At 47.1% G+C, this 17,972-nt stretch overlaps 1 protein-coding gene across 3 annotated transcripts; it reads left to right on the top strand.

Moving 5' to 3' along the window:
* The first annotated feature begins 1,860 nt into the window (after nt 1-1,860).
* Nucleotides 1,861-12,609, top strand: Tmem14c (transmembrane protein 14C). Of its 3 annotated transcripts, none has more exons than XM_045136722.1 (6): nt 1,861-1,946; nt 2,729-2,792; nt 3,261-3,337; nt 6,290-6,391; nt 9,649-9,736; nt 12,108-12,609. In XM_045136722.1, exons 2-6 carry the CDS (start codon nt 2,770-2,772, stop codon nt 12,160-12,162), a joined length of 345 nt encoding a protein of 114 aa, XP_044992657.1. In that variant the 5' UTR covers nt 1,861-1,946; nt 2,729-2,769; the 3' UTR covers nt 12,163-12,609. The 3 variants fall into 3 exon arrangements, with proteins under 3 accessions (XP_044992657.1, XP_044992658.1, XP_044992659.1); XM_045136723.1 differs by having other exon boundaries at nt 1,927-1,957; XM_045136724.1 differs by lacking the exon at nt 1,861-1,946 and adding an exon at nt 2,008-2,155.
* The last annotated feature ends 5,363 nt before the right edge of the window (nt 12,610-17,972 follow it).

The following is a 17,972-nucleotide window of genomic DNA, read 5'->3' as shown; positions in this document are numbered from 1 at the left end:
AAAAAAATGATTTTTTAGTCAGGTGTGGTGGCGCACGCCTTTAATCCCAGCATTCAGGAGGCAGAGGTAGGAGGATCTCTGAGAGTTCAAAGCCACCCTGAGACTACAGAGTGAATTGCAGGTCAGCCTGGACTGAAGTGAGACCCCACCTCCAAAAATAAAAACAACAACAAAAAATGATTTTTTGATGTCTGGTTGGTCTTGTCTCTGCTGTTGCTGTCGCTGTCGCACCATGAAGGCTGTACCCCACGTTGTCATGGTGTTAAAGTTTGAGCTGCTGCATTTAGCTCTGTGATCCATTTTTCCCCTTTAATTTTTTTTTAAACAAAAATGTTTCATTTGTTAGGGAGAGGGAGAAAGAGAATGTGTGCCTGGCTTACGTGGGTTCTGGGGAATCGAAGCTGGCAAACGTTTTAATCACTAAATCATCTCTCCAGCCCCTTTTTAAAATTTAAATCCCCCCCCCCCCCGTAATCAATCCATTTGAGTCAATTGTAGGGCATGGAATGAGAAAGCAGTTAGCTTCATTCTTTTATCTGTGGAAGTCCAGTTTCCCAGCATCCATGTGCTGTAAACACTGTTCTCCTGAGAACTGTCTCAACTTGAAAATCAGTTAAACTGGGCGTGGTCTTTAATCCCAGCATTTGGGAGGCAGAGGTAGGAGGATCCTTGCGAGTTTGCCACCACCCTGAGACTGCATAGTGAATTCCAGGTTAGCCTGGGCTAGAGCAAGACCCTACCTTTTGGAAAAAAGTATCATTTAAGTCTACGTACTGACCTCTAGATTCTCAATCGTCCATTTATGTTATTTATTTATTTGAGAGAGAGTAAGAGGCAGATAAGAGAATGGGCACGCTAGGGCCTCTAGCCCCTGCAAAGAGCTCCAAATGCATGCACCCCCTTATGCATCTGGCTTACGTGAGTCCTGGGAAACCCGGGTCCTTAGGCTTTCCAGGCAAATGCCTTAACTGCTAAGCCATTTCTCCAGCCTAGTTCTCATCCATTTATATATTTGTCCATAACCCAGTACAGTGTTTTAGTTACGGGGGCTTTTGTAGAAAGATTTAAAAATGTGATTCCTGTCAATTAAATTTGTTTTATCTATATTTCATTTCTGTAGAAATTTTAGGATCACCTTGTTTCAAATTTTAGAAATCAAGCTAGGAGTTTTACATGCTGTGTGCGTGCGAGGGGCGTGTGCATGTTGTGTATACACATACATGCTTGCTCTCTATGCGAGCGTGTGGAAGGCTACAGAAGGCCTTGGATGTTCCCTCTCGTGCTGGCCGGCCCCTACTGAACCTGGATATTCACTGCTGTGTGCTGCATGGCCGCCCGCAAGCTTGTGGGGACAAGTGGTTGCCAGGATCTCTTCTTAGTTCCTTCTCCCAACCCATTCCATAGCTGCTGCGCGTGCCTGCGGTGGAGGATAAGGAGGAAGGACGAAGAAGAGACCACACGTTCTGCTTCGGAGCACCTGGGCTCTTGAGTTGGCGGGCAAGCCAGCTGCACCATACAGGTGATCCCGCAGAGCCGACTCCAGCTTCCAGCTCCGCCCAGGTCACGCCCCGTGCTCCGGGACATGCGCAGTCCCGTCCGCCCGTGTAGAGTGCGCGGCCCCGCCCCTGCTCCGGGACATGCGCAGTCCGCCCGCCCAAGGTTGAGTGCGCGGCCCCGCCCCTGCTCCGGGACATGCGCAGTCCCGCCCGCCCAAGGTAGAGTGCGCGGCCCCGCCCCTGCTCCGGGACATGCGCAGTCCCGCCACCCATGTAGAGTGCGCGGCCCCGCCCCTGCTCCAGGACATGCGCAGTCCCGCCGCCCATGTAGAGTGCGCCGCCCCGCCCCGCCCCGCCCCGCCCGGGACGCGGAGCGCGCGGTGACGTTGGCGCGGCTGCAGACGCCGCTTCGTCGCCGGTCGAGTGCAGGCCTCCGCGGGACAGCCTCGGGTACCTGGGGTGTTAGTTACCGTGTTTCTTCCGGGACCTCAGGGCCTTCCCGGCTTGCAGCTCCAGGCCGGGCTAGGGCTCTGCGCGCTCGACCCGACCCGTACGGTTGGAGTGGCGATCGTTGTCCCGGAGACTTGGTTCTCCGTTTCTTTAAAAAAACCCCAGAAACTGAGCACGACCCCGAAGCCTCCTGCATGGAGGAGACGAGGGTTCGTTGCTTCAGTCTTGTTGGGCTGCCAGGGTACCGCCGAGTGCACTGTTGGGGTGCACGTGCCGTGTAATTAGGACTCAGTTGGATTCAAGGGTTCCTAAAGTTTTACCCACTTGAATTTTGAGGATATTTGATGCTTAGGACAGAGAAACCAGCAGCTGTTTCACCCTCAAAGAGACATTAAAGCTGGTGGAAGGCGCAGTCTTTGCTTTCTGCTTTAGTAATAGCTCATTTCACTTACGAAACGGTTTAGTTCGTGCAAGTCCAGGACTGATCATGACGCTTGTCGCCTTCCTGTGTTGCAGTGGAGACTGTTGCAAAAATGCTTGGTGTCTGTTCGGAGTTCACTGTGTGCTGAGACTTACTAACCCGTTAAATGTGCACAACACCGCAGGAAATTGGAACTTTTGTCTTTATGGTGCAGTGAAGCCACCTGAGGTTTCCAAAGGCTGGGTAACCTAGGGGCTCATTGCTAGTTACTAATGCCTAGACCTGCAACTTTTTTTCTTTTCTTTCTGACGGCTAGAATTTGTACTATTCTTAATTTCCTGACCCAGCCTTTCTTCCACAGGTGCAGGCCTGGTGTGAGCCCCTACCTGGACAGACGGAACAATGCAGAAAGACACCAGCCCACTGTAAGTGGCCTGTGGGGATGGAATTGCCAAGGCTGGCCTGCCTGGGGCAGCATGGGATGTGGGAGGATCCCTGGATGTGTATCCTGGGACCTGGATTCTAGTCTAGCTCTGTCACTGACTAGGTTTGCCACTCATCTTCTCTGGGGCCTTTATTTCCATCTGAGAGCAGCTGTCGGGAATGATGACCTTGTCGTTATGGCCAGTGATTAATTATGTGGGCTTTTTGTTGTTGTTGTTGTTTTGTTTCGTTTGTTTTTTTTTTTTTTTTGAGGTAGGGTCTTGCTGTAGCTCAGGCTGACCTGGAAATCACTATGTAGCCTCAGGGTGGCCTTGAACTCACAGCAACCCTCCTACTTCTGCCTCCAGAGTGCTGGGATTAAAGGCGTGCCACCACACCCGGGTTTTTTTGTTTGTTTGTTTGTTTGTTTAATCGTGGCTGACACTCATTTCTCCCTGTTGTCATTTCAGACTTCCTTTACATTATTTTGGCTTTGGCTATGCAGCTCTGGTGGCTACTGGAGGGATCATTGGCTATGCAAAAGCAGGTAATTTGCCTTTACTTAGAATTCTTCAAATCTTTACTTTATTCCAGTGAAGAGTGAGTTTCTGGGATCTTTAAGGCACAGTCTTGCTTGACTGAGTTTGCCTTGGGCCCCTGAGCCTCTATTGTCAGTTTCCTGGCTCCTCCGTGCACTTGCCTCTGGTTATCTGGCCTGAGCTGAGCCCGGCTTCTTGCTTTGTCCCCTTTATCTGAAGGTAGACAGGAGTGGTAGGGTGCTATCATGCGGTGCCAGATATCAGCCTCAAGGTGCCGTCTCTGACTTTTTCAAGCAGGAAAAAACTTACTCTGTGGTTGTCTGTTTAACTCTGGCGCTCAAGCCAGGGCCATACTCCCAGCCCTTCCCATACTCATGCAAAAAACACTCATTTATGGGCTGAGGAGATGGCTTAGCAGCTAGAGGTGCTTGCTTGCCAGGCCCGACAGCCCGGGCTCCATTCCCCAGTACCCACGTAAAGCCATGCACACAAAGTAGCACATGCATCTGGAGTATGTTTGTAGCAGCTGGAGGTCCTGGCATGCCCATTCTCTCCTCCTCACTGCTTGCAAATAAATAAGAATTTTTTAAAGTTACATTTTATTGCCATGCTACAAAATGTATGAAGTTGGCACTGATGGGGAGAAATTGAGAAACAAAGGGCAGGAAGGGATATAAAGGGAAAATGATGCTGTTATATATACAACAAGGTTTTTATTTTAATTAACAGTGGTTAAGCTTTTCCAACATTAAAAATGCAAACCAAAATTTAAAATGCTGATATGAAACAGCATTAGAACATAATTTATGCATAGTACAGTATCACATATCTTTAATTAGAGAAAAATGGAATGTTCATAAAAAGCAATTAACCATAGGGGTAAAATTTATATTTCATATACAATTTGGCAATAGTAGTCCCACTGTTAAGACAACTTTTATGAAAGAAAAACTCTAGTAAGTTACCTTTATACAAAGTTGCTATATTTATGCCTTTATGTAGGAAAAAACAGTTCTAATGCAAATTAGGACATACAATAATCTTACAGTATTATGCAATGTAATGAAAATAAAAACACAAAGTTTGTCCTTTATAAAATGTGTGATTTGCATTTACTAATGCAAATGTGGCACGCTGGTGACTACTGTACTATTAATACCAGTCTGTTTCCATAATATCATGTCCAGTTGCCAGATAGTTGCAACTACAGTGATGCTACAAAAGATTTTAGTTATACCTGGAAAAAATAAGGACGTGGGGATGGAGAACAGGAGTGTCAGGAACAAGAAGACAGCAGTTCCTGGTCTGGGCAGAGTATACTGTAGTAGGGCATAAAACATTTGCTAATTTTCAAGCCAAAGCATATTCTATACATTCTGAAGAATATTTTTAAGAAATGCGTTTATTTACACATGAGAGTGTTTATGTGGGTGGCTTGGGAAGTGAAGCATCTTTAACCACTGTGACACCTCTCCAGTGCCCCAACTTGTTGAGATCTCCTTAGTAGTCTGGATATGGGAGATCAGTGAATTTTCTTGTTCCCACCCTTTGTCTGCATCCTGCATAAACATGCTGTAATTTTGTTGTTTTGTTTTTCGAGATAGGGTCTCTCTAGCCTAGTCTGATCTGGAACTCACTATGTAGTCTCAGGCTGGCCTTGGACTCACAGTGATCCTCCTGCCTCTACCTCCCAGGTGCTGGGATTAAAGGCGTGCAGCACCACGCCCGGCTCATGTTGGAATTTTTAAATGTTTTATTTTTATTTATTTATTTGAGAGAGAGAGAGAATGGGCGTGCCAGGGCATCCAGCCACTGCAAACAAACTCCAGAACTCCAGATGCATGTACCACCTTGTGCATCTAGCTTACGTGGGTGCTGGAGAAATGAACCTGGGTCCTTTGGCTTTGCAGGCAAAGTGCCTTAACCGCTAAGCCATCTCTCTAGCCCCTCATGCTGGAATTTTTTTTTTTTTTTTTTTTTTTTTTGGTTTTTCGAGGTAGGGTCTCACTCTGGCTCAGGTTGACCTGGAATTCACTATGTAATCTCAGGGTGGCCTCGAATTCTTGGCGATCCTCCTACCTCTGCCTCCCAAGTGCTGGGATAAAAGGCGTGCACCACCACGCCCGGCCTTGGAATTTTTTTTAAAAAATATTTCTTTATTTATTGACTAGAGAGAGAGGGAGGGGGAGGGAGGACGAGGCAGAGGGAGAAAGAATGGGCACACCAGGGCATCCAGCCACTGCAAATGAACTCCAGATGCATGTGCCACTTTGCACATCTGGCTTATATGGGTACTATGGATACTGGGGAATTGAACCTGACAAGCGCCTTAACTGCTAAGCTGTCTTTCCAGCCCTGAAATTTTTATTCTACAAATTACTTTAAAAAAAAAAAAACTGACTTTATTTTCCTCTTTTTTGTGACGTTTTTTGAGACAGGGTCTTAAGCTAGGTACAAATTCAATATGTACTCAAGGAAGATTTTGACCTTCTCTGATCCTCTAGCCTCTACGCCTAGGTGCTGAGATTGTGGGCATATGCCACCACACCCTGTCACGTGTGGTGCTGGCGATGAAACCCAGAGCTTTGTGCATGCCAGGCAAGCACTGCTAGTTGAGCTCCATCTCCAGATATTCTTTCGGATTTGCCTGGAGTCCTGCCTGTTCACAGTTCCAGCCCATGATGGGTTGATCAACGCTAGTTAAGAAAAAGACTGACCACAGTTCCTTTCCAGTTCTTTTCTCAGAAGGAAGTGCCCTAATCCCTTAAAGGAGAAGCAGTGGCACAGCATGGTCAGAGAGCAAATTGCTTTCCTCCTTGGGGACGCTATAGTTAGGCGCTGTGTGGAGGGAGGCTCTCTCTTGTTTTCCTCTGTGGGGCAGGGGGGGTGGTGGCATCTGGTAGATGCTGTAAATAAATGACACTGTAATACAGGTGTGTATCTGTTTGCTTCTCCCCCAGGTAGTGTGCCGTCCCTGGCTGCTGGACTCTTGTTTGGGAGCTTAGCAGGCCTGGGTGCTTACCAACTGTCTCAGGATCCCAGGAACGTGTGGGTTTTCCTAGGTATGTCTGGCTTGGTGCCTGCATAGGCTGGTGATCCACCGGTGAGCTGCTGTGCCACAATGCTGTGGTGGCTGGGATATGGCAGGGTCCCGCTGACACGTTGCAGTGCTTCTGCCACGGTGTGGGGGCTTCACGGAGGGGAAGTGCAGGGTCCCGTTCACCTTGTACACGCAGCGCACAGAAAGGGTTTTATACTTTGTGAATTTATATCTTCCCACGGAACTCAGTTGTGAACTCGATAGGGCAAGTTTGCATGTGCTATCATTGAGGGTTCCTAGTGAAGACAATCTGTTTGAATCTGGCAGAAATACTCCCGTGTCTGGTTAGGTTTGTGTCCTTCGCATGTTTTCTCACTGGAGATCACAGTTACCAGCTGGTTGTGTAAGGCATAGTCCTTGCGTTTGGGAACCTTCAAAACTATTCTGCACTCTGTGAGCTGTGAAGTGTCCCGTGAGTGCCAGCCAAGGAAAGCTGACTTCTTATCAGGTGACTTGTGAGGTGTTTTTGTTGGGCTCCATCAGACCTTGCCTTGGCTGTGGCGTCTTGGTGCTGTTACACACCACAGCTTGAGAACAGATGCTTCTCTGGCCCTTCCACGAGTGCCAGGGAAATCCCAGGAGTCATGGAATGTCTCTACTCACCGGCCTTGGGTATGGGGAGGGAGGCCATGGCTGCTAGGGGTCAGCTACTGAAGGACATGCCTAGCTTTCAGCTCTTTTGTTTGCTTGTTTTGAGATAGGGTCTCACTGTAACCCCGACTGACTTGGAATTCACTGTGTAGTCTCAGTGTGGCCTTGAACTCACAGTGATCCTCCTCCTCTGCCTCTTGAGTTGCTGGGATTAAAGGCGTGAGGAACCACTCCCTGTTCTCTGTTCTATCTAATAACTTCTTTCAAGCTGTGCAATGACTTGCAGACCATTTTTTTCCATCTCTGATCCCACCTTCTGCTATCTGCAAATGACGTCATATCTACTTACCTGGAAAAAACAAACAGCAAACAGCAGCCACCAGCTGTTGCCTCCCTTAAAGCCTTCATTTCTCTTCTTTCCAAGACAGTTTCTCTGCCAGAGTTTTGGGTCTCTTCTCCTCCACCATCTGTCCACTGGGCACTGTCGATAGGAGGACCCTCTCCCCTGATGGGTCAGCTCAGACTTATTTTTTAAAAAAGATTTATTTTTACTTATTTATTAGAGACATGGAGAGAGAGAGAGTGTGAGAGAGAATGGGCACACCAGGGCTTCCAGCCACTGCAAACAAACTCCAGACGCATGTGCCACCTTGTGTATCTGGTTTACGTGGGACCTGGAGAATTGTACCTGGGTCCTTAGGCTGCGCAGTTATGCACCTTAACCACTGGGCCAAGCCCAGCTCTAACTCATTTAAAAAAGAGAGAGAGATGGCCTAGTGGTTAAGTGAGCTTCCCACACAAGCTTAGTTATATTTCCCAGCACCCACGGCAACAGCAAGGCTTGGCCAGGCACACCTGTAACCCTGTCCTGTGGGGAGTGGAGAGCGGAGAGCAGCTGGGCCTCACGAAAACAGCAAGCTGTGGAATCACAGCAGATGAGTGGTGGAGGGGGCACTTGGCATTCTCCTCTGCCCTCTGCAACACACACATAAACACAGTAAACCCGTGAGATTAAAAAGAAAGAACACAGAGAGATTAAAAAGAAAAAAGATCTCTCATAACTTGCTTCCTTCCTCAGTGCTTGCTTTTTCCTTTTCAGAGACTTGTAGAAACACATCCAGACTCCATCTTATTTCTTTTCTCCCCCATCACTGAACCACTCAGTTTCCATTTCTGTCCCCTTGGGCATGGAAATGTTTCTCCGAGTCTCACAGTGACCTGGTCATGGATAAAACCCAGCGTATGGGGCCTGATGTTTGCTGTCAGCACAGCTGACCAGTGATTTTCTGTCTTCTCTCTCTTCCTGTTTTCCTTTTGTCTTCTCATCCTTTTTCACCATCCCGTCTTCCTTCCCATTTGTTAAGACTTGGCTCTTCGTCTCACTTGAGTGTGTTAGTGAAGGTCATACCGTGTATTAGTTTCATACACAGATGACTCAGTTTTTTCTCCTGCAAGTTCGCTCTCACATATGGCCCTGGAGTTTTCAGATGTCTCAAGGCATCTGCCTGAGCACGTGCTCTGTCACACGTCGTCCTCTCCGTCGCTGCTCTCTCTCCTCGGCCATCGTCACTGATGTCAGCAGCAGTTCTTGGTGATGCTGTATAGCACACACCCTGACACGTCCCTTCTTCATCTCCACGTCTACCCTGCTAGTCTCTGCCAGCAAGCTGTCTCTCTAGCACCTATATTACTGTTTTTTAAATTTTGAAGTAGCTAAGTTGCCTAGGATGACCTTGACCTTGTGATCTTCCTCAGTCTCCCGAGTGCTGGGATTCTAGGGCTTGATCTCCCTTACTCCCCTCATGTCAGGGCTTGAAGTGCTTCTTCCTCAGCCCGAGGGAGTTTTTGTCAGCCTGTTAACTACCGGTCTGGTTTCAGAGAGTGGTTCAGTCTCTGTAATCACCCTGAATAGTGACTGCTCTTATGTTGCATGGTAGTAACCGCACCTGTAGCACAAAGAACACTCGTGTGATTCTTTGAACTGTTTATACCCAGAGTTGGTGTCGGGAGTGTGAGACTCTCCCGCCCCGAGGGCGGTCAGCAGCAGGGAGGGCATGCAAGGAAGAAGCCGCGCACTTGGCCTTCTGGAGAAACTGGGAACATTGACGGCTGGACGCTGGTTGTTGCAGATGAGTGGTAAAAGCTGACGATAGAAAGACACGGTGGGCTGGCCTCACGGGTTCATTACTTCTGTGTCGCTGTGACTCGTGACCTGGCAGAAACAACTTGTGCAAGAAGCGGTTGATTTTGGCTCATGGTTTCAGAGATTCCAGTCCATGGTGGTAGGGAAGGAATGCAAGGTGCTGGGAGCTGCCCAGTCATGGTGGTGGACCAGGAAACAGCCAGTTCAGAGCCAGGGATGGTGCAACCTTCAAAGCCCCAACCCTAGTGTTCTAAAGTAGCTCAAACACCCGGGGGGCATGACGGGGAGACATCCCAGACTCAAGCCACAGTGGGACCCGAAGGCCCGTATCATACCAGCTTTTGCCCTTCGACCACAGGCGTAGGCAGCGATGGAGGAGGCCTGCTGAGGATAGCATGGGGTGTGGTCTTGAATGGCAGGTGGGCTTTTCGTGCCCATCTCCCTATGTGTACGAGGGAATGACTTTGACCTTTTATCTTCCGCAGCCACCTCTGGGACCTTGGCTGGCATTATGGGAATGCGCTTCTACAACTCTGGAAAATTTATGCCTGCAGGTTTGATCGCAGGCGCCAGGTACTTTCCATGCTGTTCCTCTCATTATCAAGATAGAGTTTAATTTATTGCTCAAGATAATTCATACACTGCAAAATGTATGCTTCGGAATACTGATCCCAGTTACATGACAGTTCATGTAGATATGAGCAGCTGTTGATTTACTCTCTCAGTGGTCATTCACAGGGGAAAAGGTTTTGTTCTCGAATTTACTCTTTGGTCTGTCCTGGCTCCTCCGTACAGTATCACAAGTCCCTGGGAAATTCTTGGGTGAGGCTGTTGGATTCACAATGGGTTTCATGTTTCTTAACTGCTTGAGTGTTTTTTATTAAAAATTTTGCTAAAAAGAAATTTTGGTTGAATCTTGCTAATTTTAAACATGCTTATTTATTTATTTACTTGACAGAGAGATGGGGAAAGTAGGAGAAAGAGAGAGAGATTGAGGGAGGTGGGGGAGAATGGGCACAACAGGGCTCTTAGCCACTGCAAATGAACTCCAGATGTATGCACAACTGTTGCAGTCCGGTTCGCATTGCTGCTAGAAATCACCCAACCAAGAGCAGCATCTGGGAAAAAGAGATTTATTATGGCTTACATGCTCGAGGGTGAAGCCTCACGATGGCAGGGAAAATGGTGGCATGAGCAGAGGGTGGACATCACCCCTTGGCCAACATCAGGTGGATAACAGGGACAGGAGAGTGTGCCAAACACTGGCAAGGGGACACTGGCTATAACACCCATAAGCCCACCCCCAACAATACACTCTTCCTGAAGGTGTTAATTCTCAGATCTCCATCAGCTGGGAACCTAGCATTCAGAACACCTAGGTTTATTGGGGACACCTGAATCAAACCACCACAGTAACCTTGTGCAGCTGGCTTACGTGGGTTCTGGGTAATTGAACCTGGATCCTTTTGCTTTCCTGGCAAATTCTGCAACTGCTGAGCCATCTCTTCAGCTCCTGCTAATTTTGTCTTTTGATTTTTTTTTTTTCAATATAGGGTCTTGCTCTAGTCCAGGCTGACCTGGAATTCCCTATGTAGTCTCAGAGTGGCCTTGAACTCATGGCAATCCTCCTACCTTTGCCTCCCAAGTGCTGGGATTAAAGGCGTGTGCCACTGCACCTGGCCTGCTAATTTTGAATTGACTAATCTTTAAGTATAATAAACATATCCTGGAAGCAGGGAATTTTTTTTTTTTAATATGGGCTGGGAAATGACTCAGTGAGTGAAAGTGCTTCCTGTGCCAGCACGAGCTGTTGAAGTCAGACAGGAGAGGCCCAGAAGCAGAAGCTCATGGCAGCCTGTTGTCCTCAGCAGTGAAGTAGGAGCCTGCTCCAGAGAGGGTGGAAGGCGATGGACAGTGCCTGAGGTGTTCCTCTGACCTCCATTGGCACACCGTGTGGCACGTATACACCTGCATTCACACACACAGACACATCGAGATGCACATTACATACACCCGCACGCACACACACAGATGCACATTACACACATCCATGCGCGCACACAGATGCACATCTCACATGTACACAGAGATCCCCCCACACAGATGTACATCACACACATGCACACAGATGCACATTACACAACCCCATGTGCGCGCACAGATGCACATTCCACCCACGCGTGCGCGCGCGCGCACACACACACACACACACACACACACACCTGCCTGTCTCTGGTCTTGTTTGTGCTTTCATAGTGGAAACACAACAGCCATTGCAGACCGAGCGCGAGAGCTGTGAGCTTGGAGGATGCAGCTCTGCCAGCAGTTCAGGCCTTGCTGTCTCCTCTTCCTCACCTCCTCGAGGCCTTGCTCTCTCCTCTTCCTCACCTCCTCGAGGCCTTGCTCTCTCCTCTTCCTCACCTCCTCGAGGCCTTGCTCTCTCCTCTTCCTCACCTCCTCGAGACCTTGCTCTCTCCTCTTCCTCACCTCCTCGAGGCCTTGCTCTCTCCTCTTCCTCACCTCCTCCAAGGAATTAGCAGTTGAGTCAGGCACACTTAAGGGTCAAGACTTCGGTGGAAGACTGCTGTGTGGCATGGTTTTATATGGCTCCTCAGGGAGTGCCTTTTGTTTCTGAGCTCTGCCTTGGTACCTCTCTTCCCATGCATTCGTTGAGTACCCTACGTGGCTGCTTGTTGGGTACTATTCCTGGTGGCTTTTTAAAAGTTGTTTTATTTCTGAGAGTGAGAGAGAATGAGAATGGGTAAGCCAGGGCCTCTAGCCACCGCAAACAAACTCCATAGACACATGCGCCGCCTTGTGCAGCTGGCTTTATGTGGGTACTGGGGAATCGAACATGAGTCCTTAGGCTATGCAGGCAGGAGCCTTAACTGCTGAGCCATCTCTCCTACCCTTCTGATGGTTTTTGTGTGTTTCTTTTGAACAGTCTGCTCATGGTTGCCAAACTTGGAATTAATTTGCTGAGCACACCACATCCATAAGTCACATGCCAGCTTGGACCCAAGAAGAAGTGAAAATCTCCAGACTTCCCCTATTTTCACTGTATCAAGAGAAAGATGGGCGGCACTGTCAGCTTTACACATCGTACTTACACAAGCAAAACAACAAAAATGACACTGAACTTGGTAGGAGTGGAATGAGCCATTAGTATTACAATTACAGCCTTTGAGAGGTGGTGAGCCTCTGATGTAAGATTCTTTCATCTGACGTTGGATTCTTTAAGGGTGTTGTCTTCCCCCGGCTGTACCAGGTGATGACCACATGGGGGGGGGGGTTCTAAAAGCCTCATGTCCTGCCCAGAAGAACAGTGTGAAAAAGTCTTTTGGTGAGATTTAGGTTGTATGTTTTTGCTCATCTGAGAGCACAGCCTTACTATGAAATTGTATTAAATGAAATATCAGTGAAAATAAAGTGTACTATAAATAAAACTTCCTTTGGCGTCATCTTTGCCTGAGGCATCTGGAACCTGAAGTGGGCCATGGAGAGCAGTGACACAGGGATGTGGGAAGGATTTGTTCTTGGTGTTTTCAGGAATTTGAATAGTTTGAGGACTAAGGAGGGTAGTTATTTGAGTATACTCTGGAAACTTGTTTTAAAACTGGCCTGTGTGGAGCTAGAAAGATGGCTCAGCAGTCCACATGCTTGCATTGTGGTTTTTGGTTTATCAAAGTAGGATCTCACTCTAGTCCAGGCTGACCTCGAGTTCACTATGTACTCTCAGGGTGGCTTCAAACTCACAGTGATCCTCCTGCCTCTGCCTCTGCCTCCCAAGTGCTGGGATTAAAGGTGTGCGCCACCATGCCAGGCTTCTTTTTGGGTTTTTTTTTGAGGTAGGGTCTCTCTAGCCCAGGCTGACCCAGAACTCGCTGTGTAGCCTCAGGCTGACCTTGAAGTCACAGTGGCCTCCCACCTCGGCCTTCCGAGTGCTGGGATTCAAAGTTCGTTTTTGTTGAGGCAGGCTTCCCACTGGACCAGGCTGACCCAGAGCTCGCTGTGTAGTCCCGCAGACCGACTGCAGTTCGTCAGGTTTCCCGTGTGCTTACAGCACACCTCTGCAAACTACGTGATGCAAGCTGTCAGCGTAATTCCAGCCCAAGTGGGGAATCCTGCCGCACCTCCTTCAGGCCAGAGAATCTACACAAGTTGTTTAGAATTCTTTGTTTGGGTTGTCTCTCCGCCCCCATTCATTCATTTCATTTATTCATTTCAGCATAGACTTGGTTTTTTCCCCTTTAGATTTTTTTTTGTTGTTGTTGTTGTTTTGAGATAGGGTTTCACTCTACCTCAGGCTGACTTGGAATTCACTATGTAGTCTCAGAGTGGTCTCAAGCTCATGGCAATCCTCTTCACCTACGCCTCCAGAGTGCTGAGTTTAAAGGTGTGCACCACCATGCCCAGCCAGATTTTTGTTTAAATTTATTTGTGAGAGATAACAAGAATGGGCATTGTACATGAACTCCAGACACGTGCCACATTGTACATCTGGTTTACTTTGGACCTGGGAAATCAAACCTGGGTCCTTTAGCTTTGAAGGGGAGTGCCTTAACTGCTAAGCCCCAGCTCCTTCAGATTTTCCTCAAATTGTAGCATGTTGGCCACTGGAGTCTAAATTGGCTCCTTCCTGTGCCCATCATTACAGGCTTAAATTTTGTGTGTGTGTGTGAATGTTAACATGTATCAGGGAATATGAACACTTCCCTTGCTGTATAAAGTTGCATGTGCTGTATATGTTGGATAAGCTTTGTTTACTATTGTTCAGTAGTTCATAAGCTGATTTTAGGCTTGTTTATTTTAGATCTGTTCACAAAGTTTCTGATTAGATTTTACAGCTTCTGCCTGTATTCATAAATTTTGCTTTAAGTATTTGTTTTTGTCATAGACACGAGAAGGAGCTGACAAAAATCTAACAAGCATTCATAACAAAATGCCCAACTAACTGCAAATACAGGAGACCTTGATTTGGTAAACCACATCTATCTACAAGAACCCTGCAGCCAATATACACAATGGGAAGAAAGCAGGTGTTTTCCAGCTAAAGCCAAGAACAAGGCAAGGATGTCCCCTCTCACTGCTCTTACTGGATTGCAAGTCCTGACTAATAAGAAAAGGATGCGGGGTGGTGGCATACTTCTATAATCCTAGTACTTAGAAGGCAGAGGTAGGATGACTGATGTGAGTTCGATGCCAGTCTGGGACTACAGAGTGAGTTTCAGGTCAGCCTGGGCTAGAGTGAGACCCCACCTTGAAGAGAGAAAAAAAAAAAAAGGATAGGAAATAAGCATAGACTAATTAGAAACTTGTTTATAGATTATGCAATATAGAAGTCCTGAAATACCAACAAACTCATAAAATCTGTAACTATAGCAATTATTAGACTATGATTAATAGATAACATTATTAGAATCTGAAATAAAAATGCAGTATCATTTACAGTAGCACTAAAAGAAACAAAAAACTCCTCATACACTTAGATACAAATCCAACACAATATGCACAGTATGTAAGTAAAAGTACAAAACTAATGAAGTCAAAGAGGACAAAAATAAAAGGAGAGGTTGGTTTTCCATTCGTGGAGATGTGTCAAGAGCTTAGTTCTCCCACCTTGATCTAGAGTCAGGGCAATCCCAGTCCGCACCTCACTGAAGTCACTGACAAACTGCGTTCACATGGAGCTGGGAGACTCCTACTCATCAGTGAGACACTGCGGGAGAGAAAGCTGGAGGACAGGCACTGCTCAGCTTCAGAGCTTCTGCACGCTATGTAATCAAGACAGTCACTAGGGGCTGGGCGTGGTGGCATACGCCTTTAATCCCAGCACTTGGGAGGCACACGGGGAAACCTGACGAACTGCAGTCGGTCTGCGGGACTACACAGCGAGCTCTGGGTCAGCCTGGTCCAGTGGGAAGCCTGCCTCAACAAAAACGAACTTTGAATCCCAGCACTTGGAAGGCTGAGGTGGGAGGCCACTGTGACTTTAAGGTCAGCCTGAGGCTACACAGAGAGTTCTGGGTCAGCCTGGGCTAGAGAGACCCTACCTCAAAAAAAAAAAATAAACCCAAAACGAAGCCTGGCATGGTGGCGCACACCTTAATCCCAGCACTCGGGAGGCAGAGGCAGAGGCAGAGGCAGGAGGATCACTGTGAGTTCGAAGCCACCCTGAGACTACATAGTGAATTCCAGGTGAGCCGGAACAAGAGTGAGACCCTAACTTGAAATCCCGCCCCCAGAAAAAAAAAATTACTGGGATAACAATCTGTGCTGCTTTGAACCAGAACCCCCTCCCCCTCCCCCATAAACTCATGGGCTTTGAATACTTGCTCCCCAGCTGATGGCAACTTGGGAGGTGGAGCCTTGCTGGAGGAGTCATGGGGATGGACCTTGAGGTTTTTTAGCCCCTACCTTGCCAGGGTTAGTTTGGTGAACTCTTCTGTTGTTTTCCACTTGCTATGGCAGAGGTGATGTCCAGCTTCTGCTCATGCCATGTTTACCCTCACTCAAATGACCAAACTCTGCCCACATTTGGAATCAACCAAGATGTCCTTTAGCAGGTAGAAGGAAAAACTGGAAAACTATAGAGGAAATTATTATTCAGTGATAAACACCAAGGAGCTATTAAACTAAGAAAAGATGTGTAGGAAGTTAAACACACACTGCTAAGTAAAAGTAGCCAATCTGTGGTTTTAAGAGCATTCTAGAACTGGAATAATTAGAGTATGTATTAACACAGTGAGGAAACACCAAAGCAAAATATAAAATCTAGGGATGGGAGAGATGGGTCTGCAGTTAAGGAGCTTGCCTGCAAAGCCTAACTACCCACGTTCTATTCCCAAGTACCCATATAAAGCCAGATGTACAAAGTGGCACATGCATCTGGAGTTTGTTTGCAGTGTCTGGAGACCCTGGCGTGCCCATTTTCTCTCTGCTTGCAAACATAAAGAAAAAGTATTGACTCTAGGAACTGGGGGTGTAACTGAATGGTACAGCACATGTCAGGCCCTGGGTTCTCTCCCCAGTATGGGGGGGGGGAGACTGGAGGGGCAAAAAGGGGAGAGGATAGAGAAAGGAGGCATAACAATGGAAGATGTTAATGATATATAAAAGAGGAAGGGCTGAAGAGGTGGCTCAGTGGTTAAGGTGCTCGCTTGCCACGCCTGACAACCCAGTATGGACTGTCCAGTACACATGTAAAGTCAGATGCACAAAGTGGCACATGCCTCTAGAGTTTGTTTGCAGAGGCTAGAGGCTCTAGTGCACCCATTCCATCTCTCTGCTTGCAAATAAATAAAAATATTTTTAAAACGAAAAAGAAAATAGTGGGAGGATAAGGGGGTATATAGGAATTCTACTTTCTGTAAACAAAATTGCCACAAAAAGCTTAGAACAACAACAGAAAAGACAGATACATGCCATGGAGTATAAAATTAAAAATATAAAGAAACACACTAGAGGTTAGCCATAGTTCTTTAAATATCAATTCAAAGCTCAAGTTTTTCAGAAACACCAAGGAATTTTTATTAACTTTGAGACATTGAAACTCCAAATATGCAGTCATTTGGACCTAGGATAAATTACTCGTTGTAGTTTAACATTTCCTGTTGTCTTTTGTTTGTTTGTTTGTTTGTTTTCGTTTGGTTTTTCAAGGTAAGGACTCAACTCTAGCCCAGGCTGATCTGGAATTCACTATGCAGTATCAGGGTGGCCTTGAACTCATGGCAATCCTACTTCTCCCTCCCAAGTGTTGGGATTAAAGGCACGTGCTGCCATGCCAGGCTTCTTTATCTTTTCAATTAATTTAAAGTTTTTGTGTGTGTGCATGTTCGCGTGTGTGTGTTCATGTGTGTGAGTGTGTGTGCAGCACGCATGTGCCATGGTGCGCTTGTGGAGGTCACAGGTTGACTTTGGGGGTCAGCCCTCGGCCTGCCCACGTCGTTGGAGGCAGGGTTTCTCGCTCCCAAGTCTCACTCTGCCGTTCTTTGCCTGGCTCACCACAGGCTTTGGGGAAACTGTCCGCACGCGCACGTCACCGGCAGAATCCGTGTGCGCCTGCCAAGGCTCAGAGCTCTTCTCACGGGCTCTGGGGTCTCACTTAGGTACTCCAACTTGAGCAGCCACCGCTTTAGCCACTGAGCTATCTCCCCAGCCAAAGCTTAACATTTTCAACATGAGAAATTTGAACAGCAACAACAAAAAAAAAGCTGAATCTTCTATACAAAAATATATTATTATTTATAATGTGCCTTGAGATAATGCCCACAAGATAATAATCATCATAGTATCATTTGTTACAAAGTGATAGATACATTAAAAATGTCAGCAGATAATAATGTCATTCTTTAAAAAAGAACATACAGTACTAATGTCCAGTCCATAGGATGGTAGGTAAACAGAGAAGTCCTGAGTTCAAGTCCATTTTAAAAATCAATTTAGAAGTAAAACTAAGAAAAACAATGTGGTAGGTAAGACCGTGCTATGGCAAGTGAGTGCGCTTGCTCTGTGGCATAAACATGAACGTCAGAGCCGAGTCTGACTTGCAGCAGCGAGAGCTCGCTTGGGAACCAGCTGGCACGCTTCATCCTGTGTCTGGTAGGAACACAGAGACAGTAGTGTGAAAATCAGATGAAAGAGCATCAAATGTGGCTTCAAGAACATTCTTAATGGTGCGAACCCTGACGTGGTTAATGTGGGAGTTGTCCATATACAGAAGTGACAGTCACCACTGGTTCACAGCACGGTCCGCCCTCAAAAAAGAGACTCAGCACTGAAGTCAGGTGGCCTAATGTGGAGATTTTCC

This window comes from Jaculus jaculus, chromosome 17 (assembly GCF_020740685.1).
Source record: "Jaculus jaculus isolate mJacJac1 chromosome 17, mJacJac1.mat.Y.cur, whole genome shotgun sequence".
In the NCBI taxonomy this organism is placed as follows: Eukaryota; Metazoa; Chordata; class Mammalia; order Rodentia; family Dipodidae; genus Jaculus; species Jaculus jaculus.
Note: the sequence above shows the minus strand (reverse complement) of the source record. Positions and strands in the feature narration are given on the sequence as shown.

Excerpts from the sequence above, each read along its gene's own strand:
- Tmem14c (XM_045136722.1), top strand. The coding sequence starts at position 2,770 with ATGCAGAAAGACACCAGCCCACT. Across the intron at positions 2,793-3,260 it reads CAGAAAGACACCAGCCCACT|ACTTCCTTTACATTATTTTG; the intron begins GTAAGTGGCCTG and ends TTGTCATTTCAG. Across the intron at positions 3,338-6,289 it reads CATTGGCTATGCAAAAGCAG|GTAGTGTGCCGTCCCTGGCT; the intron begins GTAATTTGCCTT and ends CTTCTCCCCCAG.